The sequence below is a fragment of the Macrobrachium nipponense genome, chromosome 35 (genome assembly GCF_015104395.2).
Source record: "Macrobrachium nipponense isolate FS-2020 chromosome 35, ASM1510439v2, whole genome shotgun sequence".
NCBI lineage: Eukaryota > Metazoa > Arthropoda > Malacostraca > Decapoda > Palaemonidae > Macrobrachium > Macrobrachium nipponense.
The window spans coordinates 7210292-7230291 of NC_061096.1; the positions used below are offsets into that span (position 1 = coordinate 7210292).

The following is a 20000-nucleotide window of genomic DNA, read 5'->3' on the forward strand; positions in this document are numbered from 1 at the left end:
TCACTGCCAGGTGTGCAACACGTCATATCACGTGATAGTATGAATGCGAAAAGATTTCTAAACTCCATTCCAATTCAGATAAGCAACTGATAAACACCCACAACAGTCGCCCTTTCCCTGTGACACGCTGCCAGGTGCACAACATGTCATATAGCGACGCTGCGCATTCACATGAGGCACACAACACGGCACGACTATCACAGCTTGATAACCCGTCTCCATGTCCAGTGGCATACACACAACACACAAACACACACACACACACTTACACACACGACACGATATACTGTTGGCAAAACCTCATATGACGGTGATAAAAAGATGATTGTAACCACCTGCACACACATGCACTAATAATTCCACAGGTTTCACTGATGAGAGTTAATCCCCGAGACCCGATGTGAAAAGACATTTACGATTGCTACTGCTGGTATATAAGCTCGTGATAGTATGAACGCGAAAAGATTTCTAAACTCCATTCAAATTCAGATAAGCAGCTGATAAGCACCCCTCACCATTTCTCTGTGACTCACTGCCAGGTGCACAACATGTCATATCCTATTGGTGCGCATTCACACGAGACACACAACATGACACAACTATCACAGCTCGATAATCCGTCTCCATGTCCAGTGTCGTACACACACACACACACAAACACACACACACACACACGACATGATATACTGCTTTAGCGAAACCTCAGATGAGGGTGATAAAAGAAGATTGTAACCACTTGAACACACATGCACTGATAATTCCACAGGTATCGCTGACGTAAGTTAATCCCCGAGACCCGATGTGAAAAGACATTTACGATTGCTACCGCCGGTATATTAACTTGAACAGCAGCAAGACCCACATCAGTTCGCCAACAGGCTGCTCTACTCCACAACATCTCCACAAGCAGACATGGGTAATTTCACCAGCAACAACGGCAATGAAACTACGAGTGACAGCTCCATTGAAATTCCTTTGCCGTGGCATATATATATATATGGCACCGAAGGCTCGGACTAGCCAGAGGACTGCAGAGTCTGCTGTCAATGGGGAAAAAAGAGGTGTGAACAGGTGGTGGAAACAGACCCGACCCGGGATGATCTTTAACAGGAGGTGCAGCAGGGAGCGCCACTCCCCAAGATGGTGAGAGTAATTCTTTTTATATAGAAGTTTGTTGAGATGTGACACGCTGTAAAAAGAAAAACAATGCACATCATCACCACCGCATTTACATATAACACAACCAGTTTATTTTTATTAAATTCTCTACTTGTTATTCCTATTTTTTGCAGGTTCCACTGTGGTCGCTGTAACAGCTCTACCGAATGGGGAAAATACAAGGGAAACATTGTCGACAGGAAGTCACTGTCAAGTAGGAGGTGCCAAACAATGGCAGATGCTGCTTAACATGGGAAGGAGAGGAGGCCAACCGAATTGTGAGTACTATCACTTATTCAACTGCAGTAGGAATGGCGCTCAGAATTAACAGAACGCGGCTCGCCGAGGACGTCCTGTGAACACTCCGGGAGAGGGGTATAAATTCTGTCATGTTATACCTGTGCATCATCATCACCAGGCAGAGAATGGTGGCTGGCAGTGGTACCACCCATGAAATGGGTTCTTTTTATTTTAATACGCACCTGTGCTAACATTGGTGGACACAGTGTATGAATCGCTAGACGAAGCTATTGAATATGTGGCGAGCAACCTTGAAGACAGGCTCAACTTTAACGAGGGTTTGGGTTGGCACATCAAGTCACTACACAGTGTACAAATCAACATCTCGTGGCGAGAAATGGTGAACATAGCAAACTTTAAAGAGTATCGCGCAGGAGTCAGGGGCAGCAGCCAAGTTGTTAACATTGAATCTGGGTACAACTGTGTTGTTACAGCACTAGAGGTGTATGTGCTACTCAGGAAAAACCACAGCCCACCAGGTAAAAACCTCACCAGGGATGTGAAAACTGGATGAGGACAAATCAGATCACCATTAAGCACACACCCGACTTGCCACTGAACAGCAGCTCCTTCAAGACATTGGAAAAAGACAACAACCTTAACATCTATGTGTACAAATTGTGTGAACTGGTCGTGGGAAAACATCGGAAAAAATGATGGATAGTGCATCTCGCTAGAAAGGGGGTTAACACATCATGTCCCTGACTGGTCACTCTACTGCTAATCACGGATGACAACCTCGCACTCATCAAAGACATGTTCACCTATTTGAAGGCATTCCGCCATGGGGTAATGACAACGAGGAGAGAATACACAGGTGGCATGCGTTATCACTGTCTAACTTTGTTTAATACCCTCGCCATTTGCGATGCCCACACCTGAAGTTGTTCAACCCGAACCACAGTTCTATACCCAGAGCCTGACCAATTTAAACAGTTTGAAAAAGCGAAAGCACTGAATAAAACCTCGCACATCGCCTTCTTAGATTTTGAAGCTTACAAAAGACAGCCTGACGCATATGCGAACGAGCAGAGGACGTTGTGTCAAAAGCAGAAAGCGTACACATATTGCTACACAATCGTCGACGGCAGAAGCGACGAATACTGTACGCACAGAGTAGGTGTAGGTTAACGTTATGTTGACGATATTCTGGTAAAAATAGCCGAAGACTGGGCCAGGATACGTGAGACGATGATGGCACACAAAGTCAGCATGACCTGTGCAACATCCCGCCAGTTTGAACAGGCTACACACTGCAAAAGTTGCAACATTAAGTTCACCGATAACACTATCAAAGTGCAGCTTCACGCGCACTACATACCAACGGAAAACTATGTGTGTGCATTATGCATGAAGTGCAATTTTAATTTGAAATATACAGACAGAGCCCTACCAGTGTTAGTACACAATTTGTCTTAAGATGCACTCATCTTGAAAGAAGCGGCTGCCAAGCATAACTTCAAAATCTTGAAACGTGATGGAGGTACATTTTATTCACTTAAAACAGGCAACATCAGATTGATGGACAGTGCCCACATGATCAGAGGATCACTTTCCAGTCTCACGTCGAGTCACATCAAGTAGAAAGGAGCTTTGGAAATCACACGCTAGATGTTATCTAAATATCCTGACAAGTGCAACAAACTAGTTTTGAGCACAGGTAAACAGTACTATCCTTACGACTATGTCACAGGCTTCGAAGTGTTGCAAAAACCCGGCATCCCTCCCAAAGTGTTTCAATTCCTCACTGACAGGGGAAAAGCATACCCTCTGAAGGATATGAACACGTCTGCAAAGTGTGGAATGCTGCAAACTGTTCTAACTTACTGGATTACACCGTTTTATACCCTCTCATGGACATGGGATTATTGGGGGTGTTTACTTAGCTTAGAGGAGGGCTGCTTATACACAGTTTTGACTGGACCCAGTTTACTATTCAATGTCTACCTCCCTCTCACTAGACGCTTTTCTCCACACTCGCGAACGCGCCTCTGATCACTAATAACATCAGAGGCGGTTTCTGCAGTCTAGTCCAAAGGCACGCCATAGCGAACAACCCCAAGTTAAACACAATTTAAAGCTGGCGACCCACAATCATATATACTGTACGTCAATTTTACTAGTCTTTATCCTACGGTGATGAGCAGATATAAAATGCCTTTGGAGGAAATAACAGAGCTCTCCCCCACCAAACTAGAGAGGTTTACCGCCAGTGATATCACATCCATCAATTCGCAGGGAGAACACAGTTATTTCATCCTCCTCAATACTAAGAAGGTTAGGGATGATGTAGCTCTCAGGATGGATGAGTTCCCTCTAGCTGTATGTCACAAGAACATAACCCTCCAGGATCTATCTCCTTACACTAAAAGTCTATTGGATAAGTTTAATGTGAAGCTCTTTAAAAAAAATGTCAAACTGGTGGGCACACACTTGACAATGGAAAACCACTTAATTTGCCTTCCCCTATTGCAAACATTAATAAGACTCGGTCTAGAAGTTGACGTTATAAGAAAAGTGTCTAAACATACATACAAGTCCTTCGAAAGGTTGAACAATCAACGATACGTTGTGAATCACTGCAGAGAGACTGTTACAGCAGAATCCGTGATCTATGTCGGGTTCAGCATACTGGACTCGACTAAGGACATGATGTACAAGTTCTGTTATGACATCCTTCAAAAACTGTATGGTGATAGAGTTAAGCTCCTGTACACTGACACTGCCAGTTTGATCTTCTCCCTGGAGACTGACAACCTCGCACACGAATTGAAAGATGTACTTAAATCATATTTGGATTTGAGCAACTTTCCCAAAACTCACGAAGTGTATGACGATACATGCAAGGGGGAACTCGGACTCGTGAAAGTTGAAACAGGCGTCGAACTTATCAGAGAGTTCATCGGTGTAAAACCCAAAGTTTATTCATATGAAACGCAAAACAGTGGGTGTTACATTTCAAAGGGGATTCAAAGATGTCGCCAAAAGATTATTAGTCATAGCCAATACTGAGACGTAATTGAGAATAATGAGATCACTTAAACCACGGTTCACAATTTGCAGATGGTGGGAGGAACGATGTGTCACACCCAATAGAGGAAGGTAGTTCTATGTCCTTTAGAACAGTGTTGTCCAAACATTTTTGCGTATTGTACCCTTTATTACCTTATCCTACTGTTACGTAACCGCCCCCCTCGCCCACCATGGTTGACCAAACTCAGTTTTATTTAGGACAATCATGCAAATAGTATATTAATTATGAAAAGACTGCATTATAGGAGTGTTGGTCAATAAATTCAAATTTATTACACAAATAAAAATGATGATTTAATAACAAAATGATTGAAAATTACTTACACAACTTAATGTGAGATGTGAGGCTGATGTTCACTGATGGGATGTTTCTGTTGTGTGTGTGTGTGTGTGTGTGTGTGTGTGTGTTCCTTGTTTGTTCATGTACCCTCATGATCTATGTTGCGTACCCCAGGGTACGCAGACCCCAGTTTGGACAACACTGCAGTTTAGAAGATAAGAGGTATTACATCACCCCTTATAAATCCCTCGCTTAGGGTCACCCTCAGATCCCGGTGAATGAACGAGCGGGGAGAGCGGAAGGAGTTGACAAAGAAGAAGATGAGGAGGTCCTGGGACCCTTACCGCCACCACCGCCACTGGCCGTGGCAAGCACATCTAAAGCCTCTGCCCAACCTTATGACTTTCAACCCCCCACTCCTTCACACTGCTTCCCCAAGATAAAAGGTTGTTCCAAAAGACAGAGAGGGGACAGCAAATTGGAGGTTAAGCAGCAGCAGCAGCAGCGTCCGATAACTGCCCTTGCAAATTCTTGGTCGAAGTTGAAGTTTTCTCTCTCTGCTAAGAAAAGTCGGCTCTGTCTGAGTTGATGTGCCTGTATATACAAATTTATGTATGAATTTATAATTTAAATTATTGTAAATGTATGTAAAAAATGATAACGCATAAAATCTACGCACAATCAAATTCGTTTCTCTACAAGCCTCACCTGTATATAAAAAATTATGATGAATAAAAACATTGCACAATCAAATTCATTTCTCTACAACCCTCACCTGTATATAAGGCTTAGGTAAACGTTGCATCTGCTTAGTAGTGTATTAATTGCAACCATGGAAACGGGTACCTTCCAGGGAGAAATCTTAAAACTTTTTGCCGTTCCTGCACGAATTATCATAGCAGGTTTCAGCAACAACAGAAAATCGATCCTGTGTCAGAACATAAATCAAATCCTTAGGGATAACTTTATCGAGTTTTGTATTAACGGTGTCGCCGGCTCCTTCTTGGATTTGTCGAGTATAGCTTTGGAATTATATATCACAGTGGTTAGGGCTGGTGCTCATCTGCCTGATGATGCACATGTTGCCCTCATTAACAGTATACGCAATACGCTTTTTAAATCCATCAGTGTTCTTGAACGAAAAGTTGGTGGAATCCTGTTCTGTTTTTAACTATCAATCATACATAAAAATTCTCAAGAGCGTGAAAACCAGCGCGCTACAGATGTTTGGTATCAGTGGGTTTTTCCACGATGATTTTTACATCACGCATGGTGTTACACAAACCTATACAGCCGCTTCTTTCGGACAGACGAGTAGGTGGGAAACTCGGGTGATGAGCTCCGTTAAGACAAGAGGAGTTCACACATACTTTCCACACTTAATAGATCTAGCAAGTATAGACATATATTTGTTGGATTCCGTGGATTTGAGGATAAGGCTCGAAATGACCAATAACAACTGGGTGATGGGGGCCCACACCAATGCTCACTTAAACGATCTGAATATAGAAAAAGCCAAGTTGTGGATTGATTGGGTTAACCCCCATTATAACTCTGTGTCCGCTTTAAATGCAGCTCTAGCGGTTAGCATATACAATACATATTTGATAAGACTTCATATAAAGCATATGTTATTGGGCAGAATGAGGATCCCCTTTTAATAGATCAACCTTTCAACACCTGTATACCTGAAAAGATTACGTTAGCTATGATTGGTATGCATACGACTTGAATAGCGTGCACATCAATGTTAATGGGAATACATTGTATAATATCAACTGTCATTTTCCTATACGTACTGTCAGCCAATTGTTTTACGAGACGCAGAAGTCAATAGGATGTGGTCATGATAACCTCATCACCTACGACAGTTTTAAAAACGGAAGGGCTGTCTTTTGTTTTAGCTTTGTCACGGAAGAGGTTGAAGATTCAATGCCGATTGAAATTTCAGCTACTGGGAACAGGCGCAACTGGGAACAGTTGCGCCTCATCTTTGCATGATTTTATTGTTCAGAGACACCAAGGGTATTTTAACAATTGATTCGGATAGTTGTTCAGTGTGATGTTAGGGGTTAGGAGGGATGGACATGAAAGAAATTGAGACTGCTTTACAAGGTTTGCTAGGGAGTGTTATTAAATATTTAGGTGTGTTTGCTTCGGATGAAGTGGGCACGTTCATAATACTTGCGAATAGAAATAAACCGTTAGTTTTTATATCTAATATTCTACCTTCAACTTTTAGTATCGATGTTGTTGTGTGTTTTTATATTGATTGTTCACCTAGGGATACAATCTTCTTTTTTGACAGTCATGGTATAAACCCTAAAATTTATTCTGCTGGCTTCTCGACTTTTCCCCGCGCAAATTCGGGTTTGCCCTTCGGCAGTCCATAAGACAGACACAGCCAGATAATTCTTACAAGTGCGGTCTTTACACTGTTTCCTTTGTTCTGTATGAGTCATAGAGGGTTGAAACCAGTTTTGTCATTAATGAGCATTGTCTTCTCACTGTGTCATTTGGGAATTAATGACAGGTGGGTGACGGAATGCTATTGCAAGTATTTCAAAAGGGTGAAATGTTCTCATTGGAGTTCTGGTGGTAAGCGGGCTGTCGCATACAAGGAGTGTATGTATTCATTAAATAAAAGATAATAATCGTTTTTTGATATTGTTAATATACATCATATAATTATTTTTCATTTCATGCAAGCTTTCGGTTCTTCTAAGTCCCATTATTTCTCTTCCTTAGGATGAGCGGGAAAGGAGGGGCTATTCCACACAGGGCACAGGCGGAGGACGAATGTCAAGCAGTACAAGATAATGAGTTTAGAAGATTGTGGTTTTTTATTGTAAAATTGTTAAGCAGTTTAAGGTTGGTGATAAAGTCGTGGCGGTATTGTTTTTGAATGTGTCTCAGGAGAAACGTGTGATTCTGACACTTATTAATGTGTACCGGTTTATGTAATAGAAATATGGGAATGGTCAAAATTGGTTTTTATTACCCTCATTCTTTATTGTTCGACCTTCCATAGAGTTTCATTATGTTAGGTTATGGAGTTTAGAAATCTTTTTGCATTCATACTATCACGTGATATGACATGTTGTGCACCTGGCAGTGAGTGACAGAGAAACTGTGACTGTTGTGGGTGGTTATCAGCTGCTTATCTGAATTTGAATAGGGTTTAGAAATCTTTTCGCATTCATACTATCACAGGATATGACATGTTGTGCACCTGGCAGTGAGTCATGAAGACAGTCAGGTTAAGGGAGTTATAATTTATTTTACTAGTACTCATATCTTTTCATATACTCACTCACGTGGGTTAATGGACTTAGAATTTGTTCCTCATATTCATATTTTTCATATACTCATGTGAGTTAGGTTAGGTTAAGGGACTTAGAATTTTTCCCTCATACCCTCATATTCATATTTATGTGAAATGGCGGTTTTTCGTCCGAAGGGTATATCTTGAGCCAAAATGGGGTTGGGTATTTCACATGGGTTAGATTTGGTTAGGTTTGGTTAGGGGACTGAGAATTTTTTCACTCGGTGGGTTATGTTAGGTTAAGTTAGGTTGGGTTAGGTTAAGGGACTTAGAATTTTTTCTCTCATAGTCATATTTATGTGAAATGGTGTTTTTTCTCATCCTTAGAGAATATCTTGAGCCAAAATGGGGTTGGGTATTTTCAAGGGGTCGTTGAGCCAAAATGGAGTTGGGTATTTTCTAGGGGTCGTGAAATGGCGGTTTTTTCATCCTTAGAGAATATCTTGAGCCAAAATGGGGTTGGGTATTTTCAGGGGGTCAAGCGAAACCACTGTTCTCCTCTTCATGAGCCATTTTGGGGTTCTTTTCTGAACTAGAGTGAAATATTTGGTGGTTTTCCCGTGGAGTCGTTAATGGTCAACATACGTGAGGTTAAAATAAAGGCAAGCTTATGGGGTTTATCACCTGTGAGCCGAATTGGGGGTCAGGTGTTGAGGTTGAGCTGAAATGGGGTCTTTTTCCCTACTCACTTAGCCCCACAAAGTCATGCCTGCAGGTGTTTTTCTTTGAGGGAACTCGGCTAACCCTTAATTAAACAGGAAAGATAGGACTGGTAGAAACTGAATTCAAGAGCATCTGGATCAGATCTTAGTTGTTTGGTGAATCATGTTGCCAACGGCGCGAGATTAAGAGAGGATTAGGGTTAAATATGTTATATTTATTCAGACAGAGGAGGACTAACCATATGATTCGACGCCAAATGCAGAAAAGGCACAGACTGAATGGAGAAATAACGATGAATTCTACAATAAACCAAATATTATAAATGCAGTACCAGAAAGAGACATGAAAATGGCTGATGGTCATTTAAATGAAAACGTTGGTAGGAATAATGAATATATGAAGGAGATAATGGGTAAGGAAGGTCTATCAGAGACTACAAGCGAAAATGGTTTGCAATTTATTATTTTTTGTGTTGAAAATAATGTGTCAATTGGACGTGCTCTTATCTACAACACGGGCACCCCTAAACCCACAAGAGTCATAGAAACCAAGTAGATCTCATAGCTAATAATCAAAAGGAAAAAAGACCACCCGGAATTTTGGAAGCTACACAGGACAGATGATGACAGCAAGCCACACCAAGGTTGAAATTAAAAGTACCCATCAAAACAGATGACAGTATTTAGGTTTGATACAGTAATCCTCTTGAATATGAACATAAGTAGCTTTTGTAAATGAATTTCAAAATAGATTTACTCTTCTAAAAACCATATCTGAGGAGGAACAGACAATGAATGAGTGCTGGTTTTACATAAAGAATGTATATTATTCTGCTGGAAAAGCAGTGCTTAGATATGAGGAAAGAAGGCGGGAACCTCAGATGAAACCCCCAAAATAATGAAGAACACTCAAAGCCAAAGGCATAATTAAGCGGACATGTTTCAGGGAGGAGATGAAGAGTGCAAAATAGAGTGTGTTAGATTATTAAAGTCTAGATTAAGAAATATAAGAGAATATTTAGTCATGAATGATGTTGACAAAGCCATATACTCTGGGAGTGTCACTGGTATTGAGGTTATGGAGGAGTCATGGGAGTTCCATTTGACAACGTCTTTGAGAGAGAGAGAGAGAGAGAGTGAGTGAGGAAGTTTCGTGGTTTGTATTGCTGTTGAGATCGTGTAGTAAGTATTTGTGTTTAGGTTTTCCGTAAGAGAGAGAGAGAGAGAGAGAGAGAGAGAGAGAGAGGTGGTTAACGATTGAGTTGGCTGTTGGTGAGTTCTGGGTTGTCTGCTGGTGCAGTTTGTTAGAGTTCTGAGTTTTGAGTCAGTCTTTAGGCAGAGCCTGTTATGATCAGTAGTGTTGGCAGTGGTCTGTGAAGAGTGTTGAAGGCGTTGAAAGACAGTTGAGTTGTGTGTTATTGATTTGTTGTTTAGTTGTTGTTGAGTTTGATATTGTTTACTTTAGAATTGTTGTGTCTGTGCTGTTGGCTTTGTTGTGCTAATGATTTCCTGTTGAGTTATATGTGACTTGTTGTGGTTGTGAGTTGTTAAGGGTTGTTGTTGGTGAGCTGTTGTGATTTCTTGGTGTTGTTAGTGGGTGTGTGTGTTGGCTTGTTGCATTGTTGATTTTTTTGTGTGTGGGTGATTGTGCAATGGTCTTTTGTTGTGGTTGCATTCCTTGTTTGTTGTTGTGTTGTTGAGTTGTGGTTGTGTTCCTTGTTTGTTGTTGTGTTGTTTAATTGTGAATGTGTTCCTTGTTTGTTTGTTGTGTTGTTGAGTTGTGGTAGTATTCCTTGTTCGTTGTTGTGTTGTTGAGTTGTGGGGTTGTGGTCCTTGGGTGTTGTTGTTGGGTTAATGGGTTGTGGGGTTTTGGTCCTTGGTTGTTGTGTTGTTGTTGAGTTGTGGGGTTGTGGTTCTTGGTTGTTGTCTTTGTTGTTGGTGGTGTCTCAGTGACCAACCAGCGGACAGCACAGCATAGCCCTGAGTATCTGGAGTTGGGTGAGTACATGTATTTGTGTTTTTGTTCTCTGTGTGGGTAGGTCAGTTGTCCTGCTTGTATTCCGTAGTGTAAAGAGGAAAGTGTGGCTGAGGGTGAGTTTGGCAGCCGGATTGGTTAAGTTTATGTTGGGGGGGTTTTGCCCCCACAAGGTAGCTCACAAAATTTTTGATGAATCATCCATGGGTTGAAAGACAGAGGAAAATGCCTGTCAGAAAGAAGAAACAGGTCACAAATGAAAGATTTGAGGGGGATAATTTGATTTGATTACCAGAAGCTGATAAATGCCTAAATGTGTTCATAGATAAATTCATAGCTTCTGGATTGGAATAAAAAATAAAAAAAGCTTAAGAGTCTGGAAACAATGTCGTGATGGAGTCACTACAGAGGTGATGTTAATTGAAAAAATAATGAGACCTTGTATGTTAACTATTTTACTTGCAGATTATGGAATGAGAAAATACAAAGTTGATGACTGGGTACTAAAGAAAGCGGTCATAAATAAATATGGTAGCTAGAGAAGCATGGCACTACGTCAGATGTAATGAAAATATTTAGTTTGTGTATTCTCAAGACTGGAGAAAGAGCCTTGAGATGAAAAAAGCGGTTATAGAAAAAGCAAAGTGTTGCACAGATAAAATATTTGTGTTTAGATGTTTCGTGCAGTAGTGCATATAATTTAAAATCGCCTTTGTTGGCTTTCGCTTACTACGAAAAGGCATTAGACCGTGTTCACATGTCTGTTTTATGGAATGTCATAGTCATGCAAGACTGTGACATTCCAAATGAATATGTAAAGCTGATTGAAATTATCCTTGAATGATATAGATGTAAAGTGAGTGTTGACATGGGTTTGAATTTGCAGTAAATAGTGCCACAAGAGAATGCTATTTCACCTGTGCTATTTGTCCTGATCAAAGATTCTATAATGGCAATATAGTAAAGATAGAAACTTGACGCACAGAATGTGCAGATGGTGCTGTTTTTATCGGTAAAAAACCACAAGATTTACTAATATTATTTAATAGAATGTATTATATATCTAGAGATGGCCTCAAAACAAAACTCAACAATACAGAAATAATGAGGACTTGGTATGCACAAAAAGATGCATACCAGTAGATGGAGGATCTTTCAAGTATCTAGGAACAATAATGTACAGCAGAAGTTCTCTTGAGCTGGAATATAGTGAAAGACTAAGAACGCAGATCAGAGAATGGGAAGGTTGAATAAGATTTGGAAATGAAATGGAATGAAATTGTATACGAAAGTAAGATTGATGAATAATCTGCCATGACTGTATTGCTGCGCGGAATGAATCGTAGTATGACAGTAAAGGTATGAAAGATCTCGTCGATTTGAAATAAAAGCTTCAAACAGATTAGAACTTCGAGGAAGAAACTGGAGATGGGTGGAGATTTGTGGAAGACACGAGTGATAATTCCATGGAGGCCCTTAATGGTACACAGTGATGGGGCATATATAAATATATATATATATATATATATATATATATATGTGTGTGTGTGTGTGTGTGTGTGTGTGTGTGTGTGTAGAATAAGCGAAAACTGCTGGACTTTATATTCATGCATCATCGGGGCAAGAGATATTGTCCCCCAACGATGCGGGAATAAACAGTCTCCCTATAGCGCTTGGTGCACACACGCACACACACATACATACATACATACATACTATATATATATATATATATATATATATATATATATATATATATATATATATATATGTGTGTGTGTGTGTGTGTGTAATAACCAAGTTGTGCCCGGAAGTTTCTTTTTCTCTCTGTAGGAATTTTCTCGTTCATCAGCTGCCTCGTCCAAGAAAAGTCTGAAGCTTCCACAGTTCAGATTATTTCACGTCATTGCTTAAACAGTTCAAACAACAGCGTCCTACCCATGCTTTTTGTTTTCATCCTTTGATATTGTGACGGAAATTTACGTTGAGTTAGTTTTAATCACAACATGCGAAACAATATGGTGTTTTCGAATTTTCTAATTCAAAATAAATCTAGTCACGTGGCCCCTGCCACCCCCCCCCCCCGCCCCCCGTGGGCATGGATAACGGAACAATGTTTTGTTTTCCTCAGTTATATATACGATATATATATATATATATATATATATATATATATATATATATATATCTTATATATAATAAGCCAATCACATTACCTTGATTCATATACATATATCGAGCTACAAATGTCCTTTAATATCTAATTCGCTCTACCTCGGAATTAATATATTTTCATATATGTTTAACCGAGGGCAAATTTTATTAAGCGATAATAGAATTGGCAGCCGACGGGCGCGATCCATCGACCTCTCAATTCCAGGACTGGCAGTGAAGCCTTAGCCAACCTCGCCACTGCAAGAGATATAAGTTTATGCTGCCTCCCAGCTCAAATACCTGCCGCGCTCAGGTGTTTTTTGTTTTGGAGACTGCATCAAGCCCATCTCGTCCTCGGTAGCGTGGTAGTGCTTTTGCCCGCACGTAGTCATTATATAAGCCAATCACATTACCGTGATTCATATACATATATCGAGCTACAAATGTCCTTAATATCTAATTCGCTCTACCTCGGAATTAATATATTTTCATATATGTTTAACAGAGAGGGAATTTATTAAGCGATAATAGAATTGGTGGCCGACAGGCGCGATCCATCGACCTCTCAATTCCAGGACTGGCAGTGAAGCCTTAGCCAACCTCGCCACCGCAAGAGATATAAGTTTATGCCGCCTCCCAGCTCAAATACCTGCCGTGCTCAGGTGTTTTTTGTTTTGGAGACTGCATCAAGCCCATCTCGTCCTCGGTAGCGTGGAAGTGCTTTTGCCTGCACGTAGTCATTATATAAGCCAATCACATTACCGTTATTCATATACATATATCGAGCAGTTCCAGATAGATTTCCTGTTCCATGAACTCATCTTATTTTGTCAGTTTTAGGTCAATATTCTTACTTTACTTCCTTAAGAGGTTTTCATCAAATTCCTTCGGAGGAAAAGAGTACACGATATACGCCATTTAGAACAAGCAGGAGCCATTTTGAATTTGTCAGGATGCCTTTTGGGTTGCGTTGTGCACCTATAACATTCACGAGAATGAGTAACTTAGTTTTTGGTGACATGTTGGGTGATATTCTTCATGCATATATGGACAATTTAGTCATCTTTTCTCACACACTTGAAGAACTTTTGAGAAAACTAGAATTAGTTTACCAAAGGTTAAGAGAGTATAATTTACGTATTAAACTTTCAAAGTGTGATTTTTTTCAAAGATGAACTAGTCTATTTGGGTTTCATGGTATCAAAAGATGGTTTAAAGGTTTACATGATGAGGTATCCGCCATTGAAAAATTCCTAGTGCCTAGTGCCTACATCAGTGAAAGGGGTACAACAATTATTGGGAATGTGTGACTATTACCGTAGGTTTGTATATAATTATTTAGTAATAGCAGGTCTTTTGACTAATTTGATAAGGCAAGGAACCGATTTCCAATGGGGTGTTCAACAGCAAGCATCTTTTGATACTTTGAAGAAGTTAATAGCATCTCCAATTTTGGTTTTTGGTGATTACAATAAACCATTTTTCATTGCCACCGACGCATCTGATTATGGGGTAGGTGATGTATTGTTACAATGGCAAAGTAATAAGCTACATCCCATAGCTTTCTACTCGAGGAAACTGAAACCTGCTGAGAGTAAATATGCAGTTATAGGTAAAGAAGCTTTAGTCTTTGTGACTTTTTCAAAGGCTTCGACTTTAGTCTCAAAAGGACCAGATGACACATGATCATACAAGACTTTGGCGCCAAGATAGGTAACATTCCTGGCAAAACCAATATGATAGCTGACGCATTATCCAGGAACCCTGTGCCATCTCTGACAAATTTCATTATGTGTAATCCAAATATTTTGGTATTACGGAACATAGATGAGGCTAAAGCTAATGGAGAATCTATTAATGGTAATCAAATCTTATCGGGTTCTGCAGTTGAATCTTCCGATGACCCAAGGTAGAGTCATGCTGTTCTAATAAAGGAACAGATGCAAGATGGAAAACTTATTAGAATAATAGAATCTCTAAAAGGGGATAATAATACTGGAGCACACAAAAAATATGTATCCCAGAATTATAAGCTTGTTGATATTTCATGTCAAAACATTCCAAGGAAGACTAGAAGTAGCTTCCATATGAATACGAATTAAGTAGTAATCCCCGAAAAACTTATTCATACCGTTGCACAGTGGTTACACACTAATAAGCTTAATGTGCATGCATCCTGGTTTCTCTCTCATTCTAGCTAAAGCAAGGAGTATGTTTTACTGGTCTTCAATGTCAATGGATATCCATAAATATATTAAATCTTGTCAAGTATGCCAAAAGAACAAGGGTTATGTCAAGTAACCATTGTCTTTGGGTACTTATCCTGTACCGAAGAAACCATTTGAAAGGTAGCACATAGATTTATTAACAGGTTTGTATGAAACCAATAGAGGGAACAAACACTTGTTTGTTGCCATAGATGCTTTGACTAGGTTTGTGTAGATATTTCCTCTGAAAACAAAAACGGCACAGGAGTGTGCGAGGGTCTTTTATGATGGTTTCATATGTGGTCATGGAATACCTAATGTTCTTATTTCAGACTCAGGTGGTGAGTTTAATAATGCTTTCTTTGTATCACTGTGTTCATTTTTAGAGATAAAGAAGATCAACACCTTGGTCTATCATCCAGAATCTAATGGTTTGGTAGAAAGGGTGAATTGGAAAATAATTAACATTTTCAAGGTTACCATAGGTGGAATATATCCAAATTGGAAATTAGCGATTCAAACAGTAGTATGTACAATTAATACTGCTTATCATTTGTCAATTAAAATGTTCCCTTATGAAGCTGTTTATGGAGTTAGGATGAGATCTCCTTTTGATGTGTTGATTCCACAGGAATGCAACTGATGTCAGTAAGGTTAGGTTTGATTTCAAGCAGTTGTCTGATGCAAATATTGTAATGAAAAGAAATCATGATAAAACAGCAAAGACCTATAAACCTTATCAAGTTGGTGATAGAGTCTATGTGAAAGTGAAAGTTAGAAAAGGTTTGAACTATTAGTTAATCCCACTATTTGATGATCCATTTCAAGTTCTAGAAATATTGTTAGCCAATAGATTGAAGGTTAGGAATCTAGCTAACCCAAATGATGTTGGTATTGTTTTTATTATTATTTTATATTATTAATCACATTGTTTTATATATTATTATAAATTACCACTTTATTTGTGTGGATGGTTTTTACATTCCATCTCTATCTTTCAGGTTAATCATGAGGCATGTAATTTTCTTGGGGAAGTTCCAATTTTGTGGTAGGGCCAGACACAATCATAGAATGGGGCGTAGATTTTTATCTGTACACCAAGAACATGGAGATGGAAATGATCATGGATGCTATCTTTCTTACTGAAGGAAATGTCCTATCCATTAAAGAAGAATTGATGTTGTTTCAGGAGAATTTAGAAGCTATCGGGAAAAAATATTTTACACTTAATCATACAGGCCCTGTATCACCAGTCTATGACATGGCTAAACTTCTGTATAAGGAAGTTAATGATAAATTACTAGAGACCCATATTAAAGTTAATGAACTATGGAAAATGGTCTATCCCTCATAATATAGTAGAACATAGGAATTCAATGCTGTTTGCTGCACTTAGTGGTTTAGGTGTTTTCAGTTTATTGATAGGTATTTGTCTAGGTATAGCAAACTTAGTTCAATTTAGGGTTGAGCTACTAGAGCGGGAACAAGACTTAATAGTTCCACAGTTAAATAAACAGTTACAAACTCTTAATAAAGTAGTCGATGAATTAAATTAAGCTACAAGTCTTGTGCAGTAAATGGGTGAAACTCAATTATTAGCGACAGCTTTTTCTTACTATTACACTAAAATAGTACAGATGTATACAGAAATCATTACCTTTGAGGAAAAAACTAAGAATTACATTGAAGCTATCACTTTGGCAGTTAAAGGAGTTTTATCACCACATTTGATGGCAATAAAGGACTTGATGTTAGTTATTTACAATGCTCGTGATAGAGTGGGTTGGAAACCGTTAGTAGAACCACACAGATTAGAGTTTTACTACAGCTTCATTTCTGTGAGGGTCGAACAAGGGAAAATCTTAATCTCTATTCCTTTTAATCCTACCGATCCATGGGAGTCTTAAATTTTACAACCTTTTCCTACTTAGTTTGGGATTTCCACTATTTCCAAAGATATCCAGCTATAGGGCATTAGTTTTGGTGTATATGACGATGACAAAACTCTTAATTGTTTCACAGCATTGAATTCTAAGGTCTGCTCAGTAGACTCATTTGCTTTTGAAGCCATTGACAGTCGGTCATGTCTGCTTCAATTAGTTTACAATGGAACTTCCATGGAGGATGGAGATCGTTGTCTAATTGATTACCGTGATTATGAGAAAGACATACTCACACAGGCTAACTAATGGATCAACAATTCGTTACAATCGTCAAGGATTCAACGTTTCGTTTCTGGCAGGTGTTGTAGTACAAGCAGCTGATATTGACTATTAGTCAACGGGTGCAACACTACGTCATGGTCCTACGACAGTTTTGGGTTGGATACCATCACAAGAGGCATGACATTCTTCATGAATTCTACATGGGGATCACACAACATTACATTCAGTATACCAGCCTTCGACAGTGATTTACATAATGTTTCCAAAACCAACCTTGGGGGACCCATCCTTCAATTTCAGGAATCGTATGGTATAGACAGATTAGTATTGGTTTTAGGCACAATCACCATTATGATATCCTTCGAGGGTATAGTTATAGTGTTTGGGTTACATATCAGAAGGAAAATGGATAGCAATTTAAAGGATGGACGGAATGCTGAACAGTCTGACTTTACTGTCCAGAGGAGTGCTACAATTTATCTATTTATATTACGGTTCACCTGACTCATGATGGCCACACGGGAGTTAGCTATTCTTTTGTTCAGTGGTCAAGGAGTCTTGGACGAAAAGGGATGAAAAATTGGTGCAGTGGTTCCTGATAACTATGCTATGAGTTTGTACTATCATATTTTCATGGTACCAACAATTTATTGTTGAAAGGAGTTGAGAAAAGGACAGACAGTCACTGTTCATGATTTTATTATGGTGTTTATACATTTATTTTATATATTTTTGGAAGACTTTACATAGTTTTGGACAAATAATTATGTTGTACTGTATGTACTTAACATTTATATATTATTATATGCTGCTACTTTCATAACGCATATATCTTCTATTTGACAGTATGAAATGTTATATAAAATAGTTTTGCGACATTTTCAGATTCTTTATTCAGCTTAGAGTTATAGGATGTCTAAAATTGTATGTTCAGATTTTGCAGAACATAATTTAAAAGTATATAACATAGATTGAAAAGAGAGAGAGATTAACTTTGTCCGTTCCAAACTAGAAATTGTTTCCATATGTCAACACCTCAGATAAGAGACCTCGAAGTCTCAGTTTTGTTTTCATAACATGTCAATCATACTTGCTCGAGGAGTCTGTTTCAGACGAGTACGTCTTTGTTGAACATACTACGTACATGACTGGTTTCATACTTGCATGTCTTTGCCGATAACCACGTGAAGAATTCACGATTTTTCTGTAAAATTATGTCGTATTAGAAGCTTCTAGAAAGATTGCACCATCTTTTGCAAGCCCAAAACGTTTTGTGCAAAATCCACCGCTCAGCTTCCGTACGAAAAGAAAGATTCCTTCATTTATTGTGTTTATATCTATCTCCTCCCTCTCTTCCTCACCATACTTGATATTAATGTAATGTAAAGATTTTATACTTAGACATTGGTCACTCGTAAATTTTAAATTTTGTATCTCTTAGAGTTATTTAGTATTATTTAGTGCTTATTGTGGAATCTGAACAAACATTGTACAAGTGTGTAATGGCGCCTTTTCTTTGTGAAATATTGTGAATTGGTGAAATTTTTGGAGATAGCTGCAGCAGAAAGAAAAATGGTACCAAGGTAATGTGTTATTGAGAGCCAATTAGTTGCAACTAATAGTTAGTGATTTGGCTGAAACTATTTACTTTTTTTGCACATTGCAAATTTTTGTGTTTTGTGTTTGTTTCATTTGAAGTGATTTTTTTGTGCAATTATCCATTTTTCTTATTGAAGTTTTTTTTTTTGTGCATTTATCCATTTTCTTGTTGAAGTGTGTTTTTATTTTATGTCCAGTGTGATTAGTGCTTTTTACAATTTTGGTATTTTCCATGGTTTTCTGTGATGTGTTTTCATTTGCATTCACAATTTAATTAACTTAGATGTTTTCAATAATTAATCGTTGCTCATTTAATTGAATTTATCACTTGTGAATTAATTTGCATTTACTTAGAATTCTTTTCAAGTTTCATTGTTGTTTAAAACTTGTGAATTAATTTCCAAATTTTAATTATTGCCTAACACTTTTGAATTTCGATTGAATTAATTTTCTTGAATTTGGTGATAAATTATTTTTGATTTAATTTTACTTAATTAATTCAGGTATTAATTAAACTTTGTTTTCAAGTAACAATTAATTTCCCTGAGACTGTGAATTTCACTTATAATTTTGAGTTTGATAATAGATTTTTTTATTTAAAATTTTTTATACGCGTTTTCTTTTTCACTACTATGAGATTCAGGGTCTCTGTAACACGGTTTTTTTGACTTTGCTCCTTGTCAAAGCATCTGATGTAGCTGAAAGTTGACATATGTATATTTTACAACCACACAAATTTTGTCAGCATTATCAATAACCTAAACCCGATAGTTTTAATTTTTATAGAGTAAAAATGATCTAGCCGACGCCATGGCCAATGATTACGAGCCAAGAGTAAAAAAACATTCATTACGTAAGCAAGGTAAACAAACACCTTTGACGAAATGTTGCCCCGCCCATCCACTAGACAGAAACTCCATCGGTTCTGAAACCCAAAGACTTTATGAATGGCGGAACAATATATAGATGTGGGTGGGGTATCAGTGCTAGCGTAGTAATACTACTACTATAGCAGTAGTGCCGCAACAGTATAGCAGTAATATACATGAATTAAACGTTTAGGCCAACTGCTGGGATCCTTGAGGATCATTTAGCACTTCTTACAACTACTCGAGAAATTAGTTTTTATAGCCAGAAGTTAA

At 38.5% G+C, this 20000-nt stretch overlaps 1 protein-coding gene across 2 annotated transcripts in view; it reads left to right on the forward strand.

Annotated features, from left to right (window-relative positions):
• LOC135208413 (E3 ubiquitin-protein ligase TRIM22-like) overlaps positions 1-20000 on the forward strand; it is a 217032-nt gene that overhangs the window by 101479 nt on the left and 95553 nt on the right. Inside the window, exon 6 of one of the 2 annotated variants that reach the window (XM_064240556.1) lies at positions 7520-7752. The exons of the other annotated variant lie outside the window; for it this stretch is intronic. Coding sequence (XP_064096626.1) covers positions 7520-7591 — 72 coding nt within the window. The 3' untranslated portion in view covers positions 7592-7752. Of the gene's footprint in view, positions 1-7519; positions 7753-20000 lie in introns of those variants that run through there. 2 annotated transcript variants of the gene reach the window in all.